This window comes from Rhinichthys klamathensis, unplaced genomic scaffold (genome assembly GCF_029890125.1).
Source record: "Rhinichthys klamathensis goyatoka isolate OS25496 unplaced genomic scaffold, OSU_Roscu_1.1 h1tg000181l_1, whole genome shotgun sequence".
Lineage (NCBI taxonomy): Eukaryota > Metazoa > Chordata > Actinopteri > Cypriniformes > Leuciscidae > Rhinichthys > Rhinichthys klamathensis.
This window is the reverse complement of record NW_026606709.1, coordinates 2,197,008-2,221,920: the sequence shown is the minus strand read 5'-3', so window position 1 is coordinate 2,221,920 and position 24,913 is coordinate 2,197,008. Positions and strand designations below refer to the sequence as shown.

The 24,913-nt window shown below is 38.0% G+C and overlaps 2 protein-coding genes across 5 annotated transcripts; both read right to left on the bottom strand.

The window, feature by feature from the left end:
* Positions 1-1,696: 1,696 nt before the first annotated feature.
* On the bottom strand, positions 1,697-10,524 carry trabd (TraB domain containing). Of its 2 annotated transcripts, none has more exons than XM_056261260.1 (10): positions 10,171-10,524; positions 9,456-9,502; positions 8,869-8,926; positions 6,275-6,438; positions 6,015-6,155; positions 5,793-5,903; positions 5,433-5,572; positions 4,432-4,604; positions 2,917-3,013; positions 1,697-2,829 (listed from the first exon to the last, which is right to left on the bottom strand). In XM_056261260.1, the coding sequence occupies exons 2-10, from the start codon at positions 9,474-9,476 to the stop codon at positions 2,658-2,660; spliced, it is 1,077 nt and encodes a 358-aa protein (XP_056117235.1). In that variant the 5' UTR covers positions 9,477-9,502; positions 10,171-10,524; the 3' UTR covers positions 1,697-2,657. The 2 variants fall into 2 exon arrangements, with proteins under 2 accessions (XP_056117235.1, XP_056117234.1); XM_056261259.1 differs by having other exon boundaries at positions 6,275-6,441; positions 10,171-10,523.
* Positions 10,525-14,396: 3,872 nt separating this feature from the next.
* On the bottom strand, positions 14,397-24,118 carry panx2 (pannexin 2). Of its 3 annotated transcripts, XM_056261256.1 has the most exons (8): positions 23,776-24,118; positions 23,607-23,663; positions 22,123-22,272; positions 21,712-22,050; positions 18,661-19,775; positions 18,415-18,553; positions 18,135-18,326; positions 14,397-16,472 (listed from the first exon to the last, which is right to left on the bottom strand). In XM_056261256.1, exons 4-8 carry the CDS (start codon positions 21,938-21,940, stop codon positions 16,183-16,185), a joined length of 1,965 nt encoding a protein of 654 aa, XP_056117231.1. In that variant the 5' UTR covers positions 21,941-22,050; positions 22,123-22,272; positions 23,607-23,663; positions 23,776-24,118; the 3' UTR covers positions 14,397-16,182. The 3 variants fall into 3 exon arrangements, with proteins under 3 accessions (XP_056117231.1, XP_056117232.1, XP_056117230.1); XM_056261257.1 differs by lacking the exon at positions 22,123-22,272; XM_056261255.1 differs by having other exon boundaries at positions 21,712-22,272; positions 23,607-23,659.
* Positions 24,119-24,913: the final 795 nt, after the last annotated feature.

Genomic DNA, 24,913 nt, shown 5'->3' with positions numbered 1-24,913 from the left:
ATTTCTCACCTTATAAGTGATCTCTAGATGATCAAAAGTAGCACTGCATGTAGCTGGCAGGAAGACAGACAGGGTTCCTACAGTTTTCATCAAGTTAAAAAAAAGTCTTTTTAAGACCATTTATATAAAAAATTAATACCTATTCCACATCCCTACTAGCAAAGAAAAACATTTATTATAAATAAACTTGTGTTCATTTATTTTTCAAATGTGGAATGGGTAAAAGATAAACCAAGCAGGTGTGAAAAATAAAAACATTTCAGTAGGCCACAAGAAAGTTTGCCGAACAATGTTAAGTTGTTTTTTAACATTAGCTAGCTACTTATTCCATGCTGGGAATATGGGGAACTGAGATACCCCTGAACAATAAACATCTAATAATCGTGGTTGACAAAAAAATCTTAATAATCGTGGTTGACAAATGAAACTTTTGAGGAAAAATACAATACGGAGAAGTTACATATACAGCACAATTTTTAAGACCCAGACATCAAAATTCAAGACTTTTTAAGGTATTATTTCCAAATTAATAAATTCAATGCTTAAGGATTTTTAAGACCCCGCGGGAACCCTGGACAGAGTTTAAATTTTCATGAAGTCAGCAGCATTTCGAGAAAAACCTTAGAGTAGAACTAGCCTACTGGGTCATTGGATCAATAGATCTTTAAAATATATGTTTTTTTTTTAAATCAATCCGTCGTTAAATCAACCATTAATTGTGCAACAACCTCTCAACAAATGCAGGGACTGTTGCTCTACAAATACAAATTAATATATGTTGTAAAGATTTCTTAAACTCCAATTAAATAATCCCAATAAGCCATTTACATAAGAAATCATGCAGAATGCAGATACATCCATATAGTCATCTCCTTCTCCAGCATAAATGCACATGGCACACATGCAAAGTTTCAGTCTTAATTTAAGCCCCACTATTGCACGAAATGCAAGTTTAAATGAAAAAAGAAGCGCAGATTTTTGGCATTAGCATTCCCTATCACACTCAAGACACGCAAGCGTTAAGTGTTTCGAATGTGCCAGTGACCTAACATGCCACATCTAAAAAATAATTCAGTCACCCTATAAAACACCATTGTAAAAAGCTACCTGGAAATACAAAGTCAAAATATGTAGCAGCAGTTCCAGTAGCACAAAGGCAGAAACACTCCTCCTAACTTCCTTCTATCCATATAAAGCATGCTCCCCAAATATTGCCCTGATGGCTCATGCTAGTGATAGGCTTTTCTGAAGAAGCATTTTTTTTGACAAGCAACATACCTTTTTGAATTGTTGTCTACACTTTTAACAGGAGTTTTAAGTCATTTTGATGGTCTCATGTGACCTTTTGAGACGGTGGTATAAAAAAAAGGACATTTCATTACAAGTGTTAGAGTATTACCATACCATCAACAATGAGCTTTCAGTTTGTTTCTAATTTAGTGAATTTAACCTTTATGCAACTAGATTTCTATGAAAATGGCAGCAAAAAAACAAAACAGTAAATTGGGGGAAAATGGACGTTTCCTTCTAAAAAAAACTGAATCAAGCACAATCTCTTAAATTACGTAAACACAAAATGTATCTTGTCCAATTATTTGCATAATTTACTCATTTCTATAAATGCCAAACTTTTCTTTAGCAAGATTGGTTTTGTTACCAATTAATAAATGGTGTGAGTGAAACAGAGGACTCCAGATTTAATAGTACCCATTTATTATGACCATAAGGAGAGAGAGCAAAACACCCCGACCAGTCTCTGTTCCTTTTAGCCCTTTCCAAGTCATGTAGTAGGAGGCACTTGATAGCTAGCACAGGCAAACTGTATGCTTGGCTTATCAGGTTATTAGAAAAACCAAGCAACCGCACAGAGTGAACGAGACTTGAAACTCTCAAACACTGTGTGCAGTTGTTTTAGTTTCACTCATTTCAAGCCATTGTTTCAGAAACATACATAATTCAATCACTGAAACCAAAAATACTTTGGTAAATCATTTTCCTAATGTGCATTACACGTATTTATCATTAAGTCATACTTTCAATAAAATCTGATTTATGCTTTTCATAATAAATGGTCCAATTGCGCTTTTAGTGCAATTCAGGTTTTAAAAATTAGTTCTGGGATACTGTTCCATTAATCACCTACATAAAAAAAGGTGGCCTCACTACTCACACTTCATGAACTACAGATTATGGCTGGAGTAGGTCGCAGATTCAAATGCTGACTTACAGGGAATAAAAAAACTGGACTTGCTGGGAAACAAAATTGATCAATCATTCGCAGGAGCCAACCAAAAGAAAAAAAAACACAGCAAAATAAAACTTCGTTCAGTTCAAGTTGCATGATAACATGGGAAATCATGCTGCAGCTAATTTTCTAGTGGGTCATACTTTAAGAATGAGGAAAAGGGAAAGAAAGCATGGTCCGATTTCTTTGGCAGTACAGCTCTGCGTCCACAGGTACACAGAGGGTCGAGGAGGTGACAAGAGTGTTAGTCAAAGGCTTCCACCCACATTGCTTCTTTCATATGGGATGGAGACGATGTTTCCCTCTAATCTTCCTCCTAATCTACCCAACCACCATCCTGTAGTTAAGGCTACTGGTGTTCAGTGTGCATCCTGATCTCACTGCTGAAAAGTCTGTGCCGATAAGAGAAGGGTCAAATGGAAGGCGTTCGTATATTCTCATACAACGATTGGACAGTCGGTAAGGAGAGTAACGCCCTCCCCACGCCCTTGCTGGCACGGTAGCAGGCATAACCCAGAAGCCCCCACATGGCTACCTTCAACACTTTGCGTACTACCAAGCCTAAACGAGATGGTGGAGCCACACTAAGAGAAAAAAACAAAACAAAAATGGGTCATGACAGATCTTGTACTATTAGATACTGAAGTACATACAACTGTTCCAATACGCACCTCATGATCTCATGGATATTAAGCTCTTTATCCCAGTTCTTCTCAATACCAGGCACATGACCCATCCCAACCACTCCAACCACCACAGCAGCCACTTCTAAAAAGAAAAAAAGTGTGTATGAACAAGAGGGTTCATGTAGCTCCTGCAGGATTCGGTCCTGTTCCCACAGAAATATACGTTACCTTCTCCCGCTCCCGCAAGCAAAAGCCCACAGGTAAAAGTACATCGATTTTATTTTGAGATATTTCTATTTTGCAGAGTCCCTCAAGTAAATTTCATTTCATTCTCCCGCAACCCCCAACACACGAGTGTCCCGCACTCACCCATCAAATCTTGTCCTACACCGCACTCGGTTGCATCGGGTCCTGCGGGAGTGCAGGCCTCTAGTTGACTAGACATGACTTAACATGACTCCAAATATGTTTTTTTGCCTGTATGAAGCACTGGGCGTGTTATTTTAGCATTTTTTATATACTATTATTTTAATATTTTCAGTTGTCACTATTTTACTTTCAGTAATTTTATGTTTTGTCATTTTTTTTTTTTTTTTTTATACTTCTATTTAGCTTTAAGTTACATCGCTTTAATTTAGGTTTAGTAATTTTAGGACTTCAACTTCTGTTCTAATTGTTCTCAATTTTTTCTAAATGTTCTAATTTTTCAAGATTTTCATCTAACATTTGTGTTTTATTTCAGAGCTATTTTAATTACAAAAACATTTTTTAATAGTTTTGTTTTTTGTCTAAGTCCCCCTGTAGTCAATGATTTTATCCCTTAAAAGTCATCTTTGATCACTAAAATGACATATTTAAACGTTCATACACCCACTATATTGCGAAATCTACCCGATTTTTCATATCAACAGAAAAATACACCGGGATAACCTGGCATCTCTCGAGACTCCCCGGCTAGTTCGGTGTTAATGATATCCCAAAGCCCCCCAGCACGTTGACGTGATTGGTCACAAGGTAGTTTGTGACGTCAGAAACAGCAGTGATTTCAAACCGCTTTTTTGAGACCGTCTTTCATTCACCGCAGTATTAAAGAGAAAATACTCAGCAATGGTGTTGACATAAATTTGCAAATGGTTTGTCTTAAAGCATATTAAAAACACCACATCGACATATAAACAACATTAAAAACTTGATTTTCACCACAGGGGGACTTTAAAGGGAGGGATAGTTCTGACATCATTTACTCATTTTATCAATGACTTCCATAGTACACAGAAAAAAAAAAAAAGAAAAAAAAAGGAAGACAACGAGAACCGGACACATTCTTCAAAATATCTTTTGTGTTCCACAAAAGAAAGTCAGTCATACAGGTTTGGAACGACATGAGTAAATAATGACAGAATTTCCACTTTTGGGTGGACTATCCCTTTAACAATAACAACACTGATCAATATGCAGTTTTAAATTCAAGACATTTTTCTAAATCAAATTAGCATCAAATTAACTTCAAGGCAGAGCACTGGAAAAGACTGCAGCATGAGATGAGCGTGCCGTACTCACTTTCAGCATTAGGAGGCGCCTCCACACAGCGCGCTGCCTGTCTAAGTGTGTGAGTGAGGTAGATGTCTCTTTCTGCAACAATAGTGCGGTGGAGGGCTGGAAACTCGCCGATCATCTCTGACATGGTTTGTTCCAGAAGATCTTTTTGTTTGCACTTCTCTACATCCTCCTTGCTGATAAGAGCAAAAACACATACCAAAAATCTGTTCATGTGAATCTCAAAACAAAAAACAAAAGAGCATATACAGGCCATACTTCCCCACAATCAAAGAAAGAAATTATGTTTTGCTTAAGCCCTTTATTTAGGACCATTATAGGCTTCATTAAGCTCAGTGGAGCTTCAAGCTAAATTTAGGGGGGGGGGGGGGGGGGGACATTCTTATTACTGGAAGACCTTGTTACAAACATTTTAATAACTATAATACCCAAATTAAAGGTGGTACAGCAAATTCTACCATGATGAATAAATTCTTCACAAATTAAATGGAGATTTAAATACAAATAAATACTACAAAAAATGCTAAGGCTTTCAATTAAATGTAATGACTTTTTATATATAATTTTTTAAATATTGAATAATCACAAATTATTGTATGTACATTTTTAAAAACAACCCTACATTTCTTTTATATTTTTTCATTATAAAATAATAAATTAAGGTACACAATAAAACACAGTAAGGCAGATTAAATCATGTTGAAATACTATAAAAGAACCTGTAGAACTTTTATATATATTATGTGTTAACATAATTTGCTAACATTAGTTTGCTTCATTACATATCATTGAACATAAGCTTATCGCTTCCAGTCCACAGCAATCTATCTCGCAAAACTGGTCTATGTACACATGCAGACTAGTATCTTTGCCATTCGTGTCTCTTGTCTGTTTTTCCTGTTCCGTTTTTAAGACACCATATGAAATTTTTACATTCTAAGAGACTTCTTAAAAACAAAAAGTGATTGCTGTGCATATAAAGACAAAGTGGTGTTGACTTGTACCTGATTGGGTCAGAGAGGAAGCACAGGCCCCAGGCCAGACGAGCCTTCTGCCACAGGCTGAGAGCAGCTATTGCACGCTTAAAGGTTACTGGAATGGGACGATCCCCAAGGTGAAATTTACAGAAGGGCACTTTTCCTGCCTGAATTGGGTAAGAGAAGAAAATGCATATTTTATTTATGCAGATCAGTCTTTGCTGTTTACAGGTTTCATGTTTCAGCTTTTGTGACCGTGCATTTATTGTTCTTTGATAATTGGGGACATCTGCTAGTCAGAAGTCAGGAACGAGTGCATGAGTTACAGTGCATGTCAGAACCATGAGGATTGTGTAAGTGAGGGAGAGCATGTGTATTCGCACTGACCTCCTTAAAGGCTTCTCTAAACTCTCCTCCAGGGGCCATGCCCAGCTGTTCTGTAATGTGAGCTGAGACTTTGAGCAGCAGTATCTGCATGAGGCCAGACATCACTCCATTCTGACACAAGAAATGAGAAAAAAGGATTTAGCATGTTGATAAATGAATTCAGAGGAATGTGTTTGGTAGTATAATAACTATGTCAGAGCAGTCTTCGGTTTCATGGCTGACCTGTTTAATAGCCTGCTGGACCTTCTCCAAGTTAATGTCTTTAGCCTCTTTTAGCAGCGTTTTCTCATCCATTTTAAGCATGGATACTCTGTACTGGCACAGCTCCACCACCACCACATCAGGTTGGACCGCTCGGATTGTCTAAAGCAAAGAGCATCAAATCAAAACAGCATTTAGTCAATCAGTAGCTAATACTAAGGTGTTTTACATTCAAAAATTGGTTGTGAGCCGAGCCCATAAAAAAGAAAGCCAATGCTTACTGTGGCAACATCATTCTTGCTGCTGTCGCTGAAGTGGGCGGTGCCAACCAGGTACACAATACTGCCCTCAGGTGTGGTGAGACGCGTCACAGTGTCTGGAAGGTCAGGCTCTGCCTGTCGGCGCTGGGTACGAACCTGCCACAACACTTCCACCGCCTCGGAGTCTGCTAAAAAGACAAAAACATTTTCATAATCGTAAGAGGTGGAGCAAGAACACTATATACATACAGGTCAAAAATTTGGAAGGATTTTTATTGTTTGGAAAGTTGTCTTAATCTCACCAAGGCTGAAATCTATTTGATCAAAAATTACAGTATACAGAAATATAAAAATGTAAATGAACTGTTTCTATATTTTAAAACGTAATTTATTCCAATGATGGAAAAGCTGAATTTTCAGCAGCCATTACTCCAGTCTTCAGTGTCATATTATCCTTCAGAAATCATCCTAAGATCATTTCTTCGTATTATCAATGTTGAGAACAGTTTTAGCTGCCTAATTTTATTTAAGATAGATCTAAAAGAATAAAAAATAATTAATACTTTTATTTAGCATATTTGGCACATTAAGTTGATAAAAGACAGTAGACATTTATGAAACTAATACATTTTACAAACAAAGTACTATTTATAACAAATGATGTTTCCACCAAAAATATTAAGCAGCACAACAGTGTTTAACTTTAATAGTAATAATGTTTCTTTAACACCAAATCAGCATATTAGAATGATTTCTGAATGACACTGAAGACTGGAGTAATGATGCTGAAAATTCAGCTATGCCACCACAGGAATAAAGTACATTTTAAAATGTATTACAACAGAAACCAGTTAATTTAAATGGTAATATTTCACATTATTACTGTATTTTTGATCAAATAAATGCAGCCTTAGAATGCTTTGGAATTGAATTTAATATATATATATATATATATAAATATATATACCGGTATATATATATATATATATATATATATATATATATATATATGGCAGAAAATAGAGTAGCTGCTACCAGAAATATGTTTAGTAAACTGTTTCAGTGCTGATAATCAAGAGCTCATAAACAAAAGAAAACAGCAATGGAAAGATGGAAAGATGAGTTAGCTGTTTTCCAAGCAGTACTAGAACAAAAACATAGAAAGAATGAGCTTTAGAAAATATGTGGTTTGAACCTTTGTGGTGGTGTGACTTATGGAAAAAGTTGAAATGATTATAACCTGCTGAATTTATAACTTTGCTGAACTAAACTAAGGCTAACACTAGTTAGTTTAGCTACTAAACTAACTAGTATTACTCAGTCCCTCCAGAAAAACGCGATTATGCGATCGCATGATTTAGTGCATAATCAGCCAAAGTCCGCATATTTATGCAGGGCCGCATTTTTTCAGATACGCCGCACTTTCGCCGCATAAATTGCCGATTTCTGTGCAAAATATGCAGGACTTGCATGATTTCATAATCCTCGCATTTTCGTTGCAAAAAAAGTCATATATCTTAGCAGAAAGTTGAAAAATGCTTGTTTCACACAAGAGCAGCCATTTCCCCCTGTTGCCATGGGAACGTTATGAAGTGACGTAATTACGCGACGTGAACATCATCGAAAAGCTGTAAAACAGGAGCACACTTTAATTTTTTATATTTGATTTATTCATTTTTACAGAAGTTGTAGCACATTCCTTTTGTAAAGCTACAGAACTTGTTTGACTCATCAATGTTTTGTAAGTTTGATGTGTTTATTAAGGTCTGAAATAAAACAAGATGAGAACTTAAATATTCCCAGCACTTTCTGTGATGTAGTATGCTTGCTTATCATAGGAAGTAATAAGAATAAGAATAAGCTCTTTACATTAAGGTAGTAGCCTAGTCAGAACAGAGTGTTGGGGATCACTTTTTTTTCTCTTTATCATCAAACCGCAGTTTTTGCAAGTTCCCGCAATTTCATCGCATAAAATTGCATAAATATCCTGCATATTCCATTGCATTTAAGAAAACGGGCCGCATAATCAAGGATTAAAAAACGCCACGTTTTTCTGGAAGGACTGATTACTGCATTGCACTGGAACAATGTTAACAAAAACAAAATTGAAAACTAAATGAAAACAATAAATGAAAAATAAAACCCCTAAAACATATAACTGGGAAAAATGAAACGAAAATAAATTATGACTCCAAAATTTAATAAACTAAAAATAGCCACAAATTAATTTTGGTTTTGATGCATGGTATATTATAGAAGTTGAAACCTTAACAACCCTCCTGTATTAAAATTAAAGTGATACTACTAGACTGTAATAACAGTAGATTGTTCTGAGAAATTTAACATGATTACTTGCTTTTAAATTACACCAGTAACACTTACGTTGGCAGCACTAAAATATTACAACTAAAAATACTTTTCAACTATTTTCCTAATTAATAAATGAACTAATTAATTAAACATTCAAAACTCAAATAACCCTGCACTGAACAAGGAGAGGTTTGAAATGATATAGTATGACATTCCTTTTGAGCACCATTTCGTACAAAACCATATGAAAGAATCCTGGAATTCAGATATACTATTTTGTAAACTTTAAATCAGAGATTACTCACAAAGTCCGAGAGGAAATGGAGGTTGTGTGTCATCTTCTGCCGGGCCAACTGAGTCATCCTACAAACAAAAACAATGTATTATAACCTGTATAATTCTTTGTATGAACATGCTGACAATGTACACAGAACAGGAGGGAACAGGCTTGGCATTCACTTCCAGGAACTCAGAACTTTTGTGGTTTCATTTTCGAGGTTGAGCTAAGGATATTTTAAGCGATTTTGAAGCTTCAGTAAAAATAAATAGAGTGCAAGTGTGCATATTTCTCTATCTTGGGAAATGCCCAGCTAAATAAACAAAAGACCATTATCCAATACTCTCAGTACCCACAAGAAGGCAATAAAGAGACCATGTACATAAATCAGAATGAAAGTCAACAAAAAGCACAGGAAACTGAATGACTCATAAGTTTTACTATGGGATTTTTTTTTATTTCTTCCTTTAACAATTACAAACCACAGATGCCGATTCTATTTATTCCTTTATTATTACAGATAAACATCCATCACCAAGCAAAACAATCAATGTATATATTATTATATTTTAAACTGCCAAATAATACACAAAATACATTCTGCCAAATTCTTACCTCCGAGCTGTCCTGTTCCATTGTCCGCCGTTTAATAAACCTTCAACCTGGAATAAAAGATCATGAGTCAGATGAACAGTGCAAACACAACCCACATATGACTCCACAAAATGGCATTTAACCATTCAACAGAGTTAAACTGTGTACTGGCCTTGCCTGTTGGAAATATGGCTCATTACTAAGCCAGACACTGTGTTTAATTAATGTATTTGAAAGTTTTTTGACTTGGGTAGTTGGGTAGGCTGAGTAAAGTGAGTCATCAGGCTTGACTATCAGCCTGCCATCTTGCCTTGTGCAACTTGACCACGTATACTTTTCAAACTACTGTGATTCCAGCACACCAGTAAAATAGTTGGTGTTAGCTGAGGGTTTAGATATGATAGACATCTCTTTGAAGTTGCACAACAAAGCGTTTTCATGTTGACCATGCAGATCTAATCCTACAGAAGTCAGACATTAAAGGTGACAACCTGCTGTTATCAGACCACCTGGTTAGCACATCAAACCCAAGACAGATTACCGTCTCAACCCTTCAAAACGGGATTGTAAACAGTTAAATTTGGAAGGAAAAAAGCCTCTCGTGCGAATTTTACATTCAAATTGTAAACTGACTGTTCTGACAGAGGACAAAACTAAACCGCAATATCTGATGGACTAGCTCCAATTTCAGCCACCAGTCCGAAAAAGGACCAAAAAATAAATAAAAAAATCTTACATTTGACTTGGTAGACAGCTTGCTCACTCTTCCCACGAGAGTAACGAATCGGACCGGGATCCAACTGTCAGTTGTTGTAGAGAGGGATGGTTCTTGAGAAGGTAACGTTAGCTCGGCTACAGGCTAACTGCGCACACATACACGCAGCTGTTAGCTGCTGCTATGCTAATATAAGCTAAGCCCCTTTAAAACTTTACAGAACTGACCGAGAATAAGTTATTTAGTTCGCTTGCTGTTACGATTATAATAGTGTATTTACATTATAGAGAGATGTAAAGAATAATACAAATAAACGCCTTGACTGTTGTTTGGTTGCTATCTTAGGCAAAAAAATGAAATGATTAAAGTTATAGCTACAGTCAGCTGCTTGCATGAAGTGTGGATCTGTAACACCGCCCATTATTGCAATGCTTCCTGGGTAATGTAGTATAAGGAGGACTGGAGGACAAAGACTATTACAGATGGTTGTATGGAAAAAGGTCGGACTTATACTTAATATATTTGATTAGACAGAGCTAGCTAGGGCGTATCATTTTAATGTTAACGATACTAATGTTAAACAACTTTTTTTTAAATGATGTCGACTGTACTTTCAATTTAATTAATATATTTAACATGAAAAACACTTTATCATTTTAATCACTTAAAACCTTCAAAAATTGTAATTGCATCCTTTGTAAAATGTAATTCATCGTTGTTGTTCAGATAATATTGCAGTAGTCTAACTAAAGACAACATTTTAAAACATGTCTAACATGTTTATTACTTTGATTCATTACCCTGGTCATGACCACTGCCATCCCTTCAACACAAAACCCATGACAAAACCACGCCAGCCAATCCGGGCCCGTTCGTTTATGTGGATTTTACTTTTGACTATTTCACATTATACAGGATTGTTAGGTTCTTCGAAGCTTATCCTGGACTTGCTATCATGGCAATAAGTCCGTAAGCTAACCAGTCATATTTCATGTAAACAATATTTTTCTGGTGAAAGTCTGTCTTCGCTCATTGCTGATCATAGTTTTGAGTATCGATATATCTGACCTTTCTAATGAACACAAGAACATGCAGTAATATCAGGCAACTTAATCCAGAATATTTGAATAATTTGATTAAAATCCGCAAATTAGTTTGAAAAACCAAATTAGCAGAGATCAATTATCACACTTAGAAGATCTGGCATCTGTCAAATCATATCAGAGGTAGATATTAAAGGAATAGGAATTAATAGGAATAAAAAAATATCCCATAATTTACTCACCCTCAAGCCGATGTTTATGACTTTCTTCTTTCAGCCGAACACAATCTGAGTTATATTAAATAATATCCTGGCTCTTCCCAGCTTTGTAATGGCATTGAGTTTTTGAAGCTCCAAAAAGTACATCCATCCATCATAAAAGTTATCCATACAACTCCAGTGAGTTAATAAATCCCTTCTGAAACGAAGCAATGGGTTTTTGTAAGGAATATAGCCATATTTTAAATTTTATAAACCGTAATCACTCGCTTCCGGCAACAGCCATTTGTGGAAAAATCCATCGCTTCGCTTCAGAAGGCATTTGTAATGCAGGGTGAATTCAAAAACAAAGGAGAGCTGGATCCAAATGCAGTTATATTATTAAACAGATTAAAATAACAAAACAAACACGGGATCTAGAAAACCAGGGAAACAGAATGAGCACACAAACAAAACATCAATTTAATGACAAGACTCGACAAGGAACACAAGAAACACTTGGTTTTAATACTAGAGGGCTAATAATAGGCAAACAAGACACACCTGGGAATAATCACAGATCTAATCAAATAGAAAAACTAAAAAGGGCTACAAAAATGCCAATAAACAGTGTAAAATGAAAACTAAAAGTCCCATCAACAAAACACATGAAACACAAGGCCAGGGAATACGTAACAGAGCACCCCCTTAAGGACCGTATTCCAGATGCTCCCATAAAATGAAAAACAACAAACAAGAGTCCAGGAGGGTGGTGGAGCGGAGGGAGATCAGGGGGAGGGATGGAGGGCCAGGCCAGTGTGGAGGTACTGGAGACTGAGGAGGATCAGAGAGCCAGGGCGGAGACGGCAGAGCAGGGGGCCAGGGCAGAGCCTGAGACCACCAAGGCGGGGCAGGCGAAGCTGGTGACCACCACAGCAGATCAGGTGGAGCTAGAGACCACCACAGACCACAGTGGAGCAAATGGAAACGGTGACCACCTCGGCAGATCAGGCGGAACTGGAGACCACCATGGCGGCTTCGACAAAACTAAAACAGAGAACACAAAGAGGTTAGAAACGGCCTCTGTGGCCGTAACAGGAAGCACAGAGGGTTGAGAGAAGGCCACCTTAGCCAATACAGAACAGGTTGAAATTTCAAGAATGGCTTCCTTGGCCGTGACAGGGCCGGCTGATAGTTCATGGACGACCTTTGTGGTCGTGTCAGGGCAGACAGAAACTTCAGGGGTGACCTCCGTGGTCGTATCAAGGCAAAAGGAGTTCAAGGACAATCTCTGTGGCAGTGTCAGGGCACACAGAGAGTTCAAAAACGACCTCCGTGGTCATGCCAGGGCAGACAGAGAATTCAGGAACGACCTCCATGGTCGTGTCAGAGCAGACAGAGTTCAAGGATGACCTCTGTGGTCATTACCAAGTCAATAGAGAGCACAGGTGATTCATAATCTGCCTCCTTGGTTGTATCAGAGCAGGCAGAAAGTTCAGGTGCAGTCGCCGCCTCGGGATGAGCTGTAGTGGTTGCTGCCACCTCAGGAGAAGCTATAGCAGTGTGTGCGGCCCCAAACACACAAGATGGCCTTAGCCATCACAGACAATGCAGACAACGGTGGCAGTAACTCTGGTACCAGCTGACTTGAATACGCTGAGACCACCGGACTTGGCAGCGCTGGGATCCGTGGTGGGCCAGGCTCCGCTGCCATCGAAGCTTGAGGCCCAGCTCCTACCGAGTCTTAGCATTAACAGTACTTACCCAGCTTCCTTGCTCTGAGTGCTCGACCCGTGAGAGCAGAGATCATAAATGCTATCTTGGCTTCATCAGTGGAATAAACGTGTGGCTGTTGAGCGAGAAGTTACTCACACTGTAACAGGAATCCATTACAGCGTGCTATAGCGCCGTCAAACTTGTCCGGAAGCGAGAGACAAGGGTTATAGCCAAAGGGAAGCCAGACAGACGGACTGAGGCTAGCTGTAGTTGAGAGGCTAGCTGTAGCTGAAGGGCTAGCTGTGCTGGGTGGATCGGAGTAAGACGGCAACTGGAGTGTTTGCAAGGACTTGACTAGCTCCTCCGTTAGCGAGGTGAGTTTGCGCAATTATTAATGATGTGAAGAAAGCATGGTCGCTTGGGAGGATACTTTAACTTGTAGTCTGAGAATCTGCATCCATGCTGGATCCATGGTGGGCGAAGTTTTATGTGACGAGGAGGCTTGAGAGTTAGGCTCAATGTGCAGTTTATTAGTTGCAAAGGTGAGAATTACAAAGAACGTGCAAATAATGGCAGCAGAATGGCAAAACTGAGGAAATGGTGACTGAGGCAAACAGTCTGAATAATCCAAATCAGGGGAAGAGGTAAAAATCAAATCCCAAACACACGCAAGGTCAAACAGGTTAATCCAGGCCAAATAATAATCCAAAGTGCTCAGAGATGTTTGCACAGGAAAACAAAACTTCGTGAGCTCAGCATTTATTAACCCACTGGAGTCGTATGGATTACTTTCATGATGGATGGATGCGCCTTTGGAGCTTCAAAAGCCTGGGCACAATTCAATACCATTCCAAAGCTGAAGAGCCAGGATATTATTTAATATAACTCAGATTGTGTTCGGCTGAAAGAAAGTCATATACACCTAGGATGGCTTGATGGTGAGTATTTTTGGCTGAACTATTTCTTTAAGCAAGGTACGATGAACGGACACGCGATGTCAGCAAGCCCTAACACAAAAAACTATTCACAGCCATAGAGTGTTTCTGATTGGCTAAAAAGCATGAGCCGCTCCTCGGAATGCTGTTAACGTTTTATGCGCAACTGTTACAGATACAGAGACAGGTGGGATTTCTCATGATACTGTTCAATGTTTTCTGTGAGTTAGTAAGCATTTTATGCATTGTATATTAAAAAAATCGCTTACAGTATCTTACAACATTGTGAACTTTACACACCTCTTTCTGAGGTTCATGTATAACAGAGATTCAAATTCAAGTATTTTTTCCCCAAGTAAATTATGTAACATGAGTTTAATTAACAATTGAACATGCAGTGTACAACCCATGAGGTAATGTAATTTTTTTTTTCTTTTTAGCATTAATCTATTTCTCTAAGCAGGTTATTTGGTTGAAATGCTGCAGTTCAATACACATATATGAAACTCAAACATTTGTCAAGAATTTGTGACACAAAAATAGACAAAAGAAATGAACAAACAAGCAAGGTGACATGACCATGATTTTTTTTATACATACCTTGTCTAACCCCATTTGAACATATTAAGTTTGAGATTAGTACCCATAAAACCATCAAATTAAATTCAGATCTAAAGATTCAAGCCTGGAAAATCCGGTGTGTTTCCTTCCCCTCTGAAGGTATGGCCATTCATGATCTGTGTTCCCTGTATCACATAAAAAATATTGCACTTTGATCATGATATGTGCTAGAAAAACAGTGAGCTGCAGCTATCCCTAATATCAATCTCATGCCTTGTGGTTAGAGATGCTCTTGGATTTTAATTGTGAATTACTGTGCGCTTCACTCGCAATCATAATAGTGTGTTAAATTCACTACAAGGTGCATTATTGAATATCAAAGGTTTTAACCAGGACTTACAAAGTTGGTATAACACAACCTCCTTAGCTTGAAAATGTCCAGCTGAAGAAGCTGAAATCTTTTTGTCACAACTCTGTCTGTTCAAAAAAGCTGGTATAAGGATCCATTTTTCTTCGGGCAATCCGGAGTTGAATGTCTTTGAGCACTTGGCCCAGAGACCCAGAGTGATATAGTCTCATTGAATAAGGGCACCAGAGGTGTGTGGATGAATGTCATGTGACAGTCTTTTTTTTTTCTTTTTCTTTTTTTTTAATAAGGAAAAATCTCATATTATTAGATGTAAGAACTTTTTTTTCTGTACAGCTTAGTATATACATTCCAAATGTGCATATTATTGCAACAATAAGAAATGAGGTTGCATATTTTAAGAATACATGTATTGCGTTGAATATCTATATGAAACAGACACTGATTGTGTATACAGACAAACAACACAAAACTATGTTGACATTGATGTTAAACAGGAACAAAATGTGTTTTGTGCAAAATTCTGATGTGCCTTTTCCTTCATTTGGAACGTCATAGGGAATTCATTAACCCATATGGTGAGCAACAAGGTCATGACTCATGGGTAATTTTATTTTCCCTCAAGCTACACACACTTCCAAGCATGTGGATGTAAGGCTGGGAGATGATGTTTAAAGGTGCACTTTTTTTTACACAAAGTCTAGTGTTTGTTAATATAAGTGATATACACTCACATGAGATGAAGATACATCAGTGCTCTAAAAAAAAAACACTTGTCGACATTATGGAGCGTTATGGTGGTTGACATATTAAGATCATATGACCAGCCCAATATTTCACTTTACTTCAGATTTATTATTGTCCCTATTATGGGATACTTTTGCTTGCAGAATAAATGAATCATGTCAGACTGCGAAGAGGGCATTTCTGCAGTGACACCAGTAACCGAAAACTCCTGTATCCATTCCATCCTGCAACCACTTTCATATCAGTCAGCTCAACATAAGCAAAAAATAAGTGCACCTTTAAGAGCATAAAATATGTAAAACACTGCCTGCCCCAGTGTTCAATAATCTTCATCTCTGAAAATGAAATAATCTGAGATTCACCCATAGCAAAACCATTAACATAAACCCCAAAAAACAGCATATTCCTTTGTGCTTCAGTTCATATTCTAGTGCGTTTGTGTGTGTGCAGGTGTGTATACATTTCCTTCAACACTCTCCAGCAGCAATCAACTCGCCTGGTCTGGCTAGTCTATCCCTTCTGTTTTGCTCCTCCTCGTCCTCTTCATACAAGGTGTGATGAATGCTCAGCAGCGGGTGTGAGGGGTTTCGACTAAAAGGCCCGGACTGGCTCTCCAGCTCTGCCCCATGGTTGAGAGGATCCTTTGGGGAGTCTGGAGGAGGCACGCTGGTCGTTCCACCATTCATATATGATGTTGTGGAGAGAGTGGCTGTGGAGAAGGTAGTGGTGGTGGACAGTGGAGGAGACTCTTTCTTCTCTAAGGGGACAAAAAGGTGATATAGAATTATCGGTAATACCAATATAAAATAATACACGTTTTATGTCTGATATCAAAATGCTATACTATTGTGTCTAAATAAATAATTATAAAAAAAACTAAAATCAATTGTTTTAAATCCTACCGGTAAATGTAGACCTCACAACATTGTACAGTATAAAAATTGCTAAATTCATTTTGAGATTTGCTTAAGATTTAACAGAACATTTAACAGTGTTTCTAAATTATTACTGTTTTTAAAGATTACATTTAAGTAAGCTTAAGTGGGTGAGTTAGATGACGGTGAAAGAAATGTAAAAATAGGGAAAATGTAAAAATGGGAAAACTAGGCCAATTTATTGCATGCACAATATTGCAGTCCTAACCTAAAATGATTTTTGCACTTCTGGTTCAATAGTTCCAAAGTTCCAAATCAATGGGGTTTCCTGAATGCCTGAAATAAGATTTTTCTAAGCTTTTATGTGTCTTGGGAAAAGGCATTTGCTAACATGGGACTAAATGGGACTACAGAGGTTGTCAGGGACATTCAAGGCAGGGTAGGTGATTTGTTCCAGAAACATTTTTTGTTATGTTGGTTGAAAGTCTCTTCACATCCTGATAGCAATCACTACGTTCAGTGGTCTAAATGTATTTATATGTACATATATCATCTGTGGAAGGCATAGGACCATAAAATGTTCATCCAATCATTGAATTCGGTCCGACTGCAATGATACGATGTCCTACTTGGCTGTCAATGTATGTATTTCCATACCTCCGCGCACCCTGCTTGTGCAGACATCACACCTCAGTCACCGAGCACTGCAACCGAAACAGCTGCCACCTTTTTCAGTTCCTCCTGACCCAAAAAAACGAGCTTATGCTGCGTTCACGCCATAACTACTGTAATTTGGAAGAGATGGAAACCTGTGACGTTATACTCGGAGCGGACTTGAATTTATGCATGTCAACACTATTAACGGCTAAATGAATCTACACTGCTCTTTAAGTTGTTTATGTTCATTATTATTGTAATTTTATCTGCTTTGAGACACGAGGTAGTTTAACGCCGTCTCCCATGACGCTTTGCTCCCTGCTGTACACGTTCATGTGTTTTATAAGAGGTTTAGCTTTGGAGACACTCTGAAGGGAGGGTGGGATCTTATGCTTTCAAAGCTAGCTCGCTACTGCTAGCCTCTCCAAAAATTGCCTACCCTACCTTTAAATGTCATCACATAAAACAGGAAAAGTCATCTACTCACTAGCTCGCTTTTACAGCCTTGTGTTTATTATAGTACTCTTGCAAACTATTTTAACTCAAACTTATAGGGAAATGTTTTTTTAAATAAAGAATAGAGTGGAAGTGACGTTGAAGTCATGTGATCGTGGTATAGTTCGTTTATAGCCTCGTTCATTTGTACCTTTTACTTCTGCCGATTGTATTTAGGCTTTAAAATTCGTTATAGTTGTGTTCATTTGTGAAGATTATCTTGATGTGTACATGTAAGAATAATAAACTTGTGTTGGTCACAAAGCTTTTTTGCGGCATTTATCCAAAAGCTAATGGAACATTTCTATTGGCTTTTTGTGGAGGGAGCCAGGGTGACACTAGCAATGCCAGATATGGTTCTGATATACTGTGCATCTCTAATTCAAGCATACCAGTAAGAGAAGAGGAGACGTGGACAACTGCATGTGGACCCTCGATATACACATTACTGAGAGAGTGCTCAACAGTGACTGGCTCAGGGTTGACTGTCTCTGGTTTCGCTTTCTGGATGGTTAGCATGTAGGGATGAACATCCAACGTGAGGTTAAGAGAGTGTTTCTTCTCTATATTATATGTTTCTGTAGCTGAAAAGTAAAATTAGAAACACGATCAGAGGACGATTTCGACCACATTAGCTATACTAACTTAAACCAGGTTTTACTTTGGCATTACTTATGCTTGTAGGAGGATGTTGTGTGCTCTTGCTGTCCAGAAGTGGAGCCATAATGCTATCTGGTACATTCTTCCTTCGGACTGGTTTAGGTTTATCTGCCTTTATACTATTATCCAGTCTGGTTAGAGTCAAGGGTTCCTGTATGAAAACAAATAAATATAAGGTACATTTCACTAATGGAAGGACCATACATAGTAAGCTATTCATTCGCTAAATATGAATGAGAACCTCGAGTCAAGTCTTACTTTAAAAGACTGTGGCAAAGGATTAGATGAGGGGATCCACTTCATCTTCTTGCGGGGTCTTTTGATTACTGAGGGCTCTCCTCCCAGCTCTCCCACACCGAGCACTGACGGGTCCATACTGGGGTCAATAGTCTGGATACCAGAGTCTCTCATAGTCGGAGTGGCGTCGTGATTGGATTGAGCCAATGCTGCCAGCAGCTGCCGCACCACATTATCATACATGAGGTCACTCTCATTTGTAATAAAGTCCAGTCTGTTGAGAGACTTAATGTGGTCTCTGTTCTCATTACAGAACATAGCCAGAATGTTAATGTCGCAAAACTGTGACTTCTGCCAGCGCCGACGTGTTTTAATGCCAACTTTGTGCAGCTTGTCGAAAACGAAATTGGACTTGCGTACTACAAACAAATGCAGCAAGTTCACAAGGATAATGAGGTTCATAGTACACAGCAAAGAGATGTCCACCGCGGCCATAATGCGCTGGAGCTGCACGGCTGGTAGCTTGCAGTTGACATTCAGTCGCAGTTCAGGGATGCTGCTAGTGTCCGGCGGCTCGCCAAGCGCGCAAGTGAACTCGTTCTGCCGCTGACGGGCGTAGTAGGTGCTCAGGTAAGTTATGGGCATTGAGCTGAGGCAGATGATGGCTAAATGTCGCCCCAGGTACAGCTTCGCCAGAAAGTTACTCTGCCCTCTGCGCTCAAGATACTTTTCAAACAGGTTCTGCTCTGGGCTCTTCTCCTTCTCTGCATTCTCGATGATCTCCCGTCGCTCACGCTCCGTAATCCCCGGCCCCTTAGACTGGATCTGCTTTTCAATCTTAGGCGCTCTGCCCTCGGCCGCCCTGTGGTAGCAGTTGTCGATCTCTTGAAGGAGGAAGTTGAGCTCGGAGGTGAGGCGAGTGGAGGCCAGGAACTCCCATCCAAGGGCAGGTATGTACATGATGCCTGCGAAGGCCAGCAGAGCGTAGGGCAGAAACTTGTGCTCGAACAGGGAGGGCCGAAGATCGGGGTCGACACCGGGAACAGCATCCCGAAGCTCTGTCCAGCAGTAACCTCTGGCATACAGGGCCTGGTCTCGGGTGAAGTTGTGTGGGGTGTAGCAATATATAGATTCCTCTAAAAGAGAAGGAGATAGAAAATCATAAGAATCCCACTTCACAAAATAATCGGGATTTTTGCATAACAATTAATTAGATACCACCAGTGTTAAGGCCTGGAGACATCAAGAATGATAACTATAACTACAATGATTAAATAATTGTTCTAATTCTAAGAGAATAGCAAAGTCCACACCACAACTATTAATAATGATAACGGAAAGCAATTTTTTTTTTTTCTAGTTGATGAATCGATAAAAACATTGACAGAGAAACAGAATTTATCAGATTTTAAAGAGCTCCAGGAGACATAATAAACATTTATGTTAACGTTTTGTTAATTGAAATAAAAAAATAAATATTAGATGAAAAACTTAAGCTAAATGAAAATTAGAAATGCTGTTGGCATATTACTGCAGATGAAAATGTTCATTATCAAAGACTTTTTTATTTCAACTAAAATGTTATTTTCATCAACTAAACTTAGCTGCCATTTTAGTTGAAAAGACAAAAAAAAAAACTAAATCTTTGTAAAAATGAATACTGTAGCTATATCACTCACAACTGACTCTGTCCAGGAAAATCTGGCAAACGGGGTATCCCGCTGGGATTTGTTTCTAGTAATGAGCTGTCATCAGGTTTCTATCAAGTGGAATGGGTTTACTGCATAGTGTAAGGCAGCACAGGCCAATCTAATGATGAATCAGTAATAAAAAAAAATGCTCCATTTGTCTGTGCCAGCTGGACAAAGACTGAGATAATTCTTTCACAGCTGCTGTAACTCCTATAGACGCCTCCACCTTACTCTGGGTCTCAGTAGATTACACTCCTGCGCAGAATCGATAATGTAAGTTAAGCAAGATAATATGTTATATTTGGTGTGTCTAGATGGGAATGACCTCTTAATGGTTACAGGCTCTACTTTTTCTTTCAGTGCTTTCAAGTTTCAGACTATTCATTGTTCTTGCATTTTATCCTATAAACAGCCTCAGCCAACATGACAATGAGGGTTTGACCTTCACTAATCCTCTTTCTTGATATAATAAGTGCTCCTAATGAAAAATATTGTAACGTAGTAGCCCTCAAATGATGTGAAAAGGCAACTTAAGCTGCAGTCTCACAATTTTTCGAAGTGTAAATGTTTGTATATCTCCAACAGATCTAAAGTATACTGCATGTTTTTGCCCAGCAGGGTTCTCAATGTTCAGTCACAGCCAGTTGGTGCTGCTATGCAGTAAGACTGACTCAGCGTTTAGAGTAAAACCCCCCCTCCTACCACCACAACCCCTCTTTATATATCTCTCTCTCTCTTCCTACTTAATCACCCCACAATCTCTCTAGAAACAATCTTTTAACCACTCCTCTGCTGGATACTAGTGGACAACAGGAATATAGAAAGTCCTATAGAGCGATTAACAATGGGTCAACTTTAAAAACTTGGCAGAAATCTGGCACTGTCACCAGTGCCATTCAAGTGTATATCCAAAAATATTTCTGATTTAGAGTGTAATACCATATCACAAATTTTTCATAAGTATTAAGTGCGTTCAATCTAAGCATGTTTCCTTCCATACATTTTTATGAAAATTGTAGGATTTTGCATAAAAAATACTGGATGGAGAGGAGACACCAAGATGTGAATAAAATGCCAATATGTTCACACTCAAATGAGGTGTATAAATGGTTTAATGGAAAAGAAGCACATAAAGTATTAAGGAGACACATTCACCAAATAAATCCCTGTAAGTGCATCAGAAAGTCATATGATTGCTCAGATTATAGGTTATTATCACCGTTTCGTTGCTCATTTGCATAAAGTTGAGCTCTGCAGTTGCTCATGTCTTCAGAAATCCCTAACTCTTATTAAAAACGAATGGCTTTCAAAACTCTTGTCGCTGAATATTGCAAGGTGTTCATCATGTACGTTTGTCCAAATAATGCGTAACACCACTAACCTGCAAAGTTCCGTGTGAAAACTAATGTAACCAGCAGAATAGGGATGATGACAGTCCCTATGGTGACGACCCGGTCAAAGGGCAACTCTAGTTTGAGTTGCACCATGAGACCTGCGAGAACCCCGCCTTTCTCATCCTGTGTGGAACCTGGCAGGATCAACTCCTTCAGCTTCTCACCCGCAAGCAGAGCCGTGGCCATGTCCAAGTTCTGCTCGAAGATGTTCTGCATCCGGTCCCAGCAGCCTGCTCGCCACTAACCTCACAACACTCCTGATGGGAATCGAAGCTCCTCCTCCTACTCCTAACCCGTCAGCCAATGGATTGGCTGAGGGCTTTGCCCTGCAACAATATAATGAGTTATGTGTAAGAGGTGTTGAGTTTAAGGATGAAAGTGGATCTTCTAAGAGTCACAAAGGAAGCTTTGTGATCAGCCTGAGTTGATGGGTTATTGATGGCTGATCTTGTCAGAGGTAGATTGAAGAGATCAGATGATTTGTTGTTGTCGCTTATATTGACAGCTGGGATGAATTTGTCATCCTATCTATTCCATTCTGCAAAAACCTGTAAATGAACAAGAGAGTTCATTCAGAATCTGAGTTGACTTCCATAGTATTTTTTTCCAGCATTACCAAAATTCTAAAAAATATATTCTTTGTTTAAGAATCTCTAACAGGTTTGGAACAATTTGAGGTTAAATAAGTGGTCAACATTTCGTTTTGGGTAAACTATCCTTTTCACAAGCAAAAATAAAGCTACTAAACCAAAATATTAAATAAATTAAAATAAAAACTTCAATTCAAAACATATTCTTGATGTTGGTGATAACGTAGTATCTATAAGCATAAAATAAATCTATAACCATAAAAGTAGCCTATATTGCTTTTGCTGCTGCACGTTCAGACTCTATGAAAATGCATATTCCTTTAATTCAGAAACCAATGGAGTGTGCCAGGTGTGGCTCTCTGCAGAGTCCTTCGAGAGCATACTAGTGTGACAAGGACAAAAGGACACAATGACATCCCTAAAGGCTTAATCATTCAAGACAGTCCAGATTAGAGATGCTTTTTTGGTCTTAAACTCATTGGAAAGTTTTATTGTATACTTCTGAACTATAGATGGAAGCTTGATATGTTGCATTGTGTCTTTGCCCATGGCATAAAAACACAGACAAGAAGCTGTCGTACATTTTGAAATCAATATATCTCGCTTTGAGCTCAAGAAATCAATAAGGAACAGCTTTATAACAAATGGAAAGCACAACAAAAAACAGTAAGAATTCCAAGTTAACTTAAAAACAAATTTATTTTTGGGATGAAGTCAATCAGTTTTTCAAATTAATGCATTAAACATATTTTATGTTCATCTAAATATTTAAACTAAGCAATGTCTTAATGGTCAGAGCTGTGTTTATGATTTACTTATGCAAATATATAATAATATTAATATATAATGAATGCAAAAAGTAAATAAAAATGTAGTAAATGCCCAATAAAAATGTCTAAAAATGCAGAAATGTTTTTAAAATAAAGAAAGAAATATTCAACCCGCAAAATAAATAAATGTTTGAATTAAATGCAGGAATAAATACTATATATTTCATGGGATGAATCGTAGAAGTATTCAGTATCCTCTCTTGTATGTGTTTTACTTTGGCCTAGTTATGGACAATTTGTTCCTCTGAGACACATGAACAGCAGGTTTGATAGAACTCAAAGAAGTTGATAGTGATACGAATGTGTCATGCAAACTTAAAGCAACAGCAGTGATGTAGTAGGCTATCTTTTAACATAACACAGCCTCAGACACAATCTAGTTTTATCGACTATATGCTGTAGACACTGTCCGACATACTGACAATGTTTAGGTGCATTAAAGGTAAAATGCACATCACTTACGCTCAGTCGAGGAGCTGTCCATCACCGGATCATCAGGCTATCCGGCATCATCACTGGCTAGAAAGACATATAGCGACTTAAGACACAGATATGATCAAATACATGCTACTATATGGCATGAGTGAAAGAGATAGGCTGCATTGATTCTCATCGTCATGATGTCACATACCTGTCAGATTACTCGATTATATTGAGGAGCACGCAGAGCCTGAATCCCATGCTCAAATCAACAACACCAGGAGTCAGGACAGATCTCTTTCTCTTCACAACGACCACCAGATCTCCAAAAAAACAACAACGGACGCGGATACAGTGACTTGTGCTTTATTGTTGAGCATCCCCGGCGTCTGTAGAGTTAATCTGCAGTGCGGGCGAGCCGTTTCAGCGTGTATCCGGGCACACACACCGGTTTGTTCCGCCTCTCGCCATCCCTCTCACTGACAAACCTCACACACTTCTCCAGTTCACACGATCATCTTCACACAGACCTTCAGTTAACATGGGCATCGCTTGTTCTGCCTTGCACAATAGGCTACTATCGTTAGTTGGCTATGAGTGCGCATACGATAAAATAGGCTTAACCAAACGGCGACAGAAAACCATAAGGATTAGTAGCCTAGCCTGTAATAGGACAATATGTAATATAATATATAATCAACTTTTTCCCTGTATAATCTGTCAAACATGTAATCGGTTTTTTTTTTGCGCTGTAGCCTAGTTACTGTGCATAAAAAATCCACCAGCCCTGTTTCTATTCTATTCTATTCGGTGTTCTACTCTATATCTTATGTATTATTTTTAATGTTCACTGTAGGGTTAAATTTGGGAAGATGTTTTGGTTATTGTGCAGTAGCGTTTATTTATTATATAAAATATTTATTTTTATATATTATTATTATTAATTATTATTATATATTTATTTTATTATAACTTATTTTATAGCAAAATTTTATTTAGGCCTTTTTTATATTTATAGGGCAAAATTATTTATCAGAAAAATAAAGACGATTAAGAAGTAAAAGAAATTTGTTTAAAATCATGTAAATACACTGTAAAAAAAACCTTACACTTTTAAGTACAATCAACTAATGTTTAAGTCTTTCAACTTAAATGACATTAAACGGACTTAAAAATAAGTTGAATATTGTATAACAAAAAAAGTTGAAAATACTTTTGATATACTATAGCAAGACATAGTTATGTAGTGTTTATTAATCACTTTGGTCTATCATAACATATTCGCTAAATGTAAAAAAAACTATATTATATTAAATGGATAGTTCAACCAAAAATGAAAATATTCATTA

Bases quoted from the DNA above. Each gene is read 5' to 3' on its own strand.
- trabd (XM_056261259.1), bottom strand. From the start codon at position 9,476: ATGGAACAGGACAGCTCGGAG. The intron at 6,156-6,274 runs GTAAGCATTGGC...TCTTTGCTTTAG, and splicing joins GCAAGAATGATGTTGCCACA to ACAATCCGAGCGGTCCAACC. The intron at 5,904-6,014 runs GTCAGCCATGAA...TTCTTGTGTCAG, and splicing joins TCCAGCAGGCTATTAAACAG to AATGGAGTGATGTCTGGCCT.
- panx2 (XM_056261256.1), bottom strand. From the start codon at position 21,940: ATGCAGAACATCTTCGAGCAGAACTTGGACATGGCCACGGCTCTGCTT. The intron at 18,554-18,660 runs GTAAGACTTGAC...GTTTTCATACAG, and splicing joins CTTTGCCACAGTCTTTTAAA to GAACCCTTGACTCTAACCAG. The intron at 16,473-18,134 runs GTATGCTTGAAT...TTGTCCCCTTAG, and splicing joins CGTCTCCTCTTCTCTTACTG to AGAAGAAAGAGTCTCCTCCA.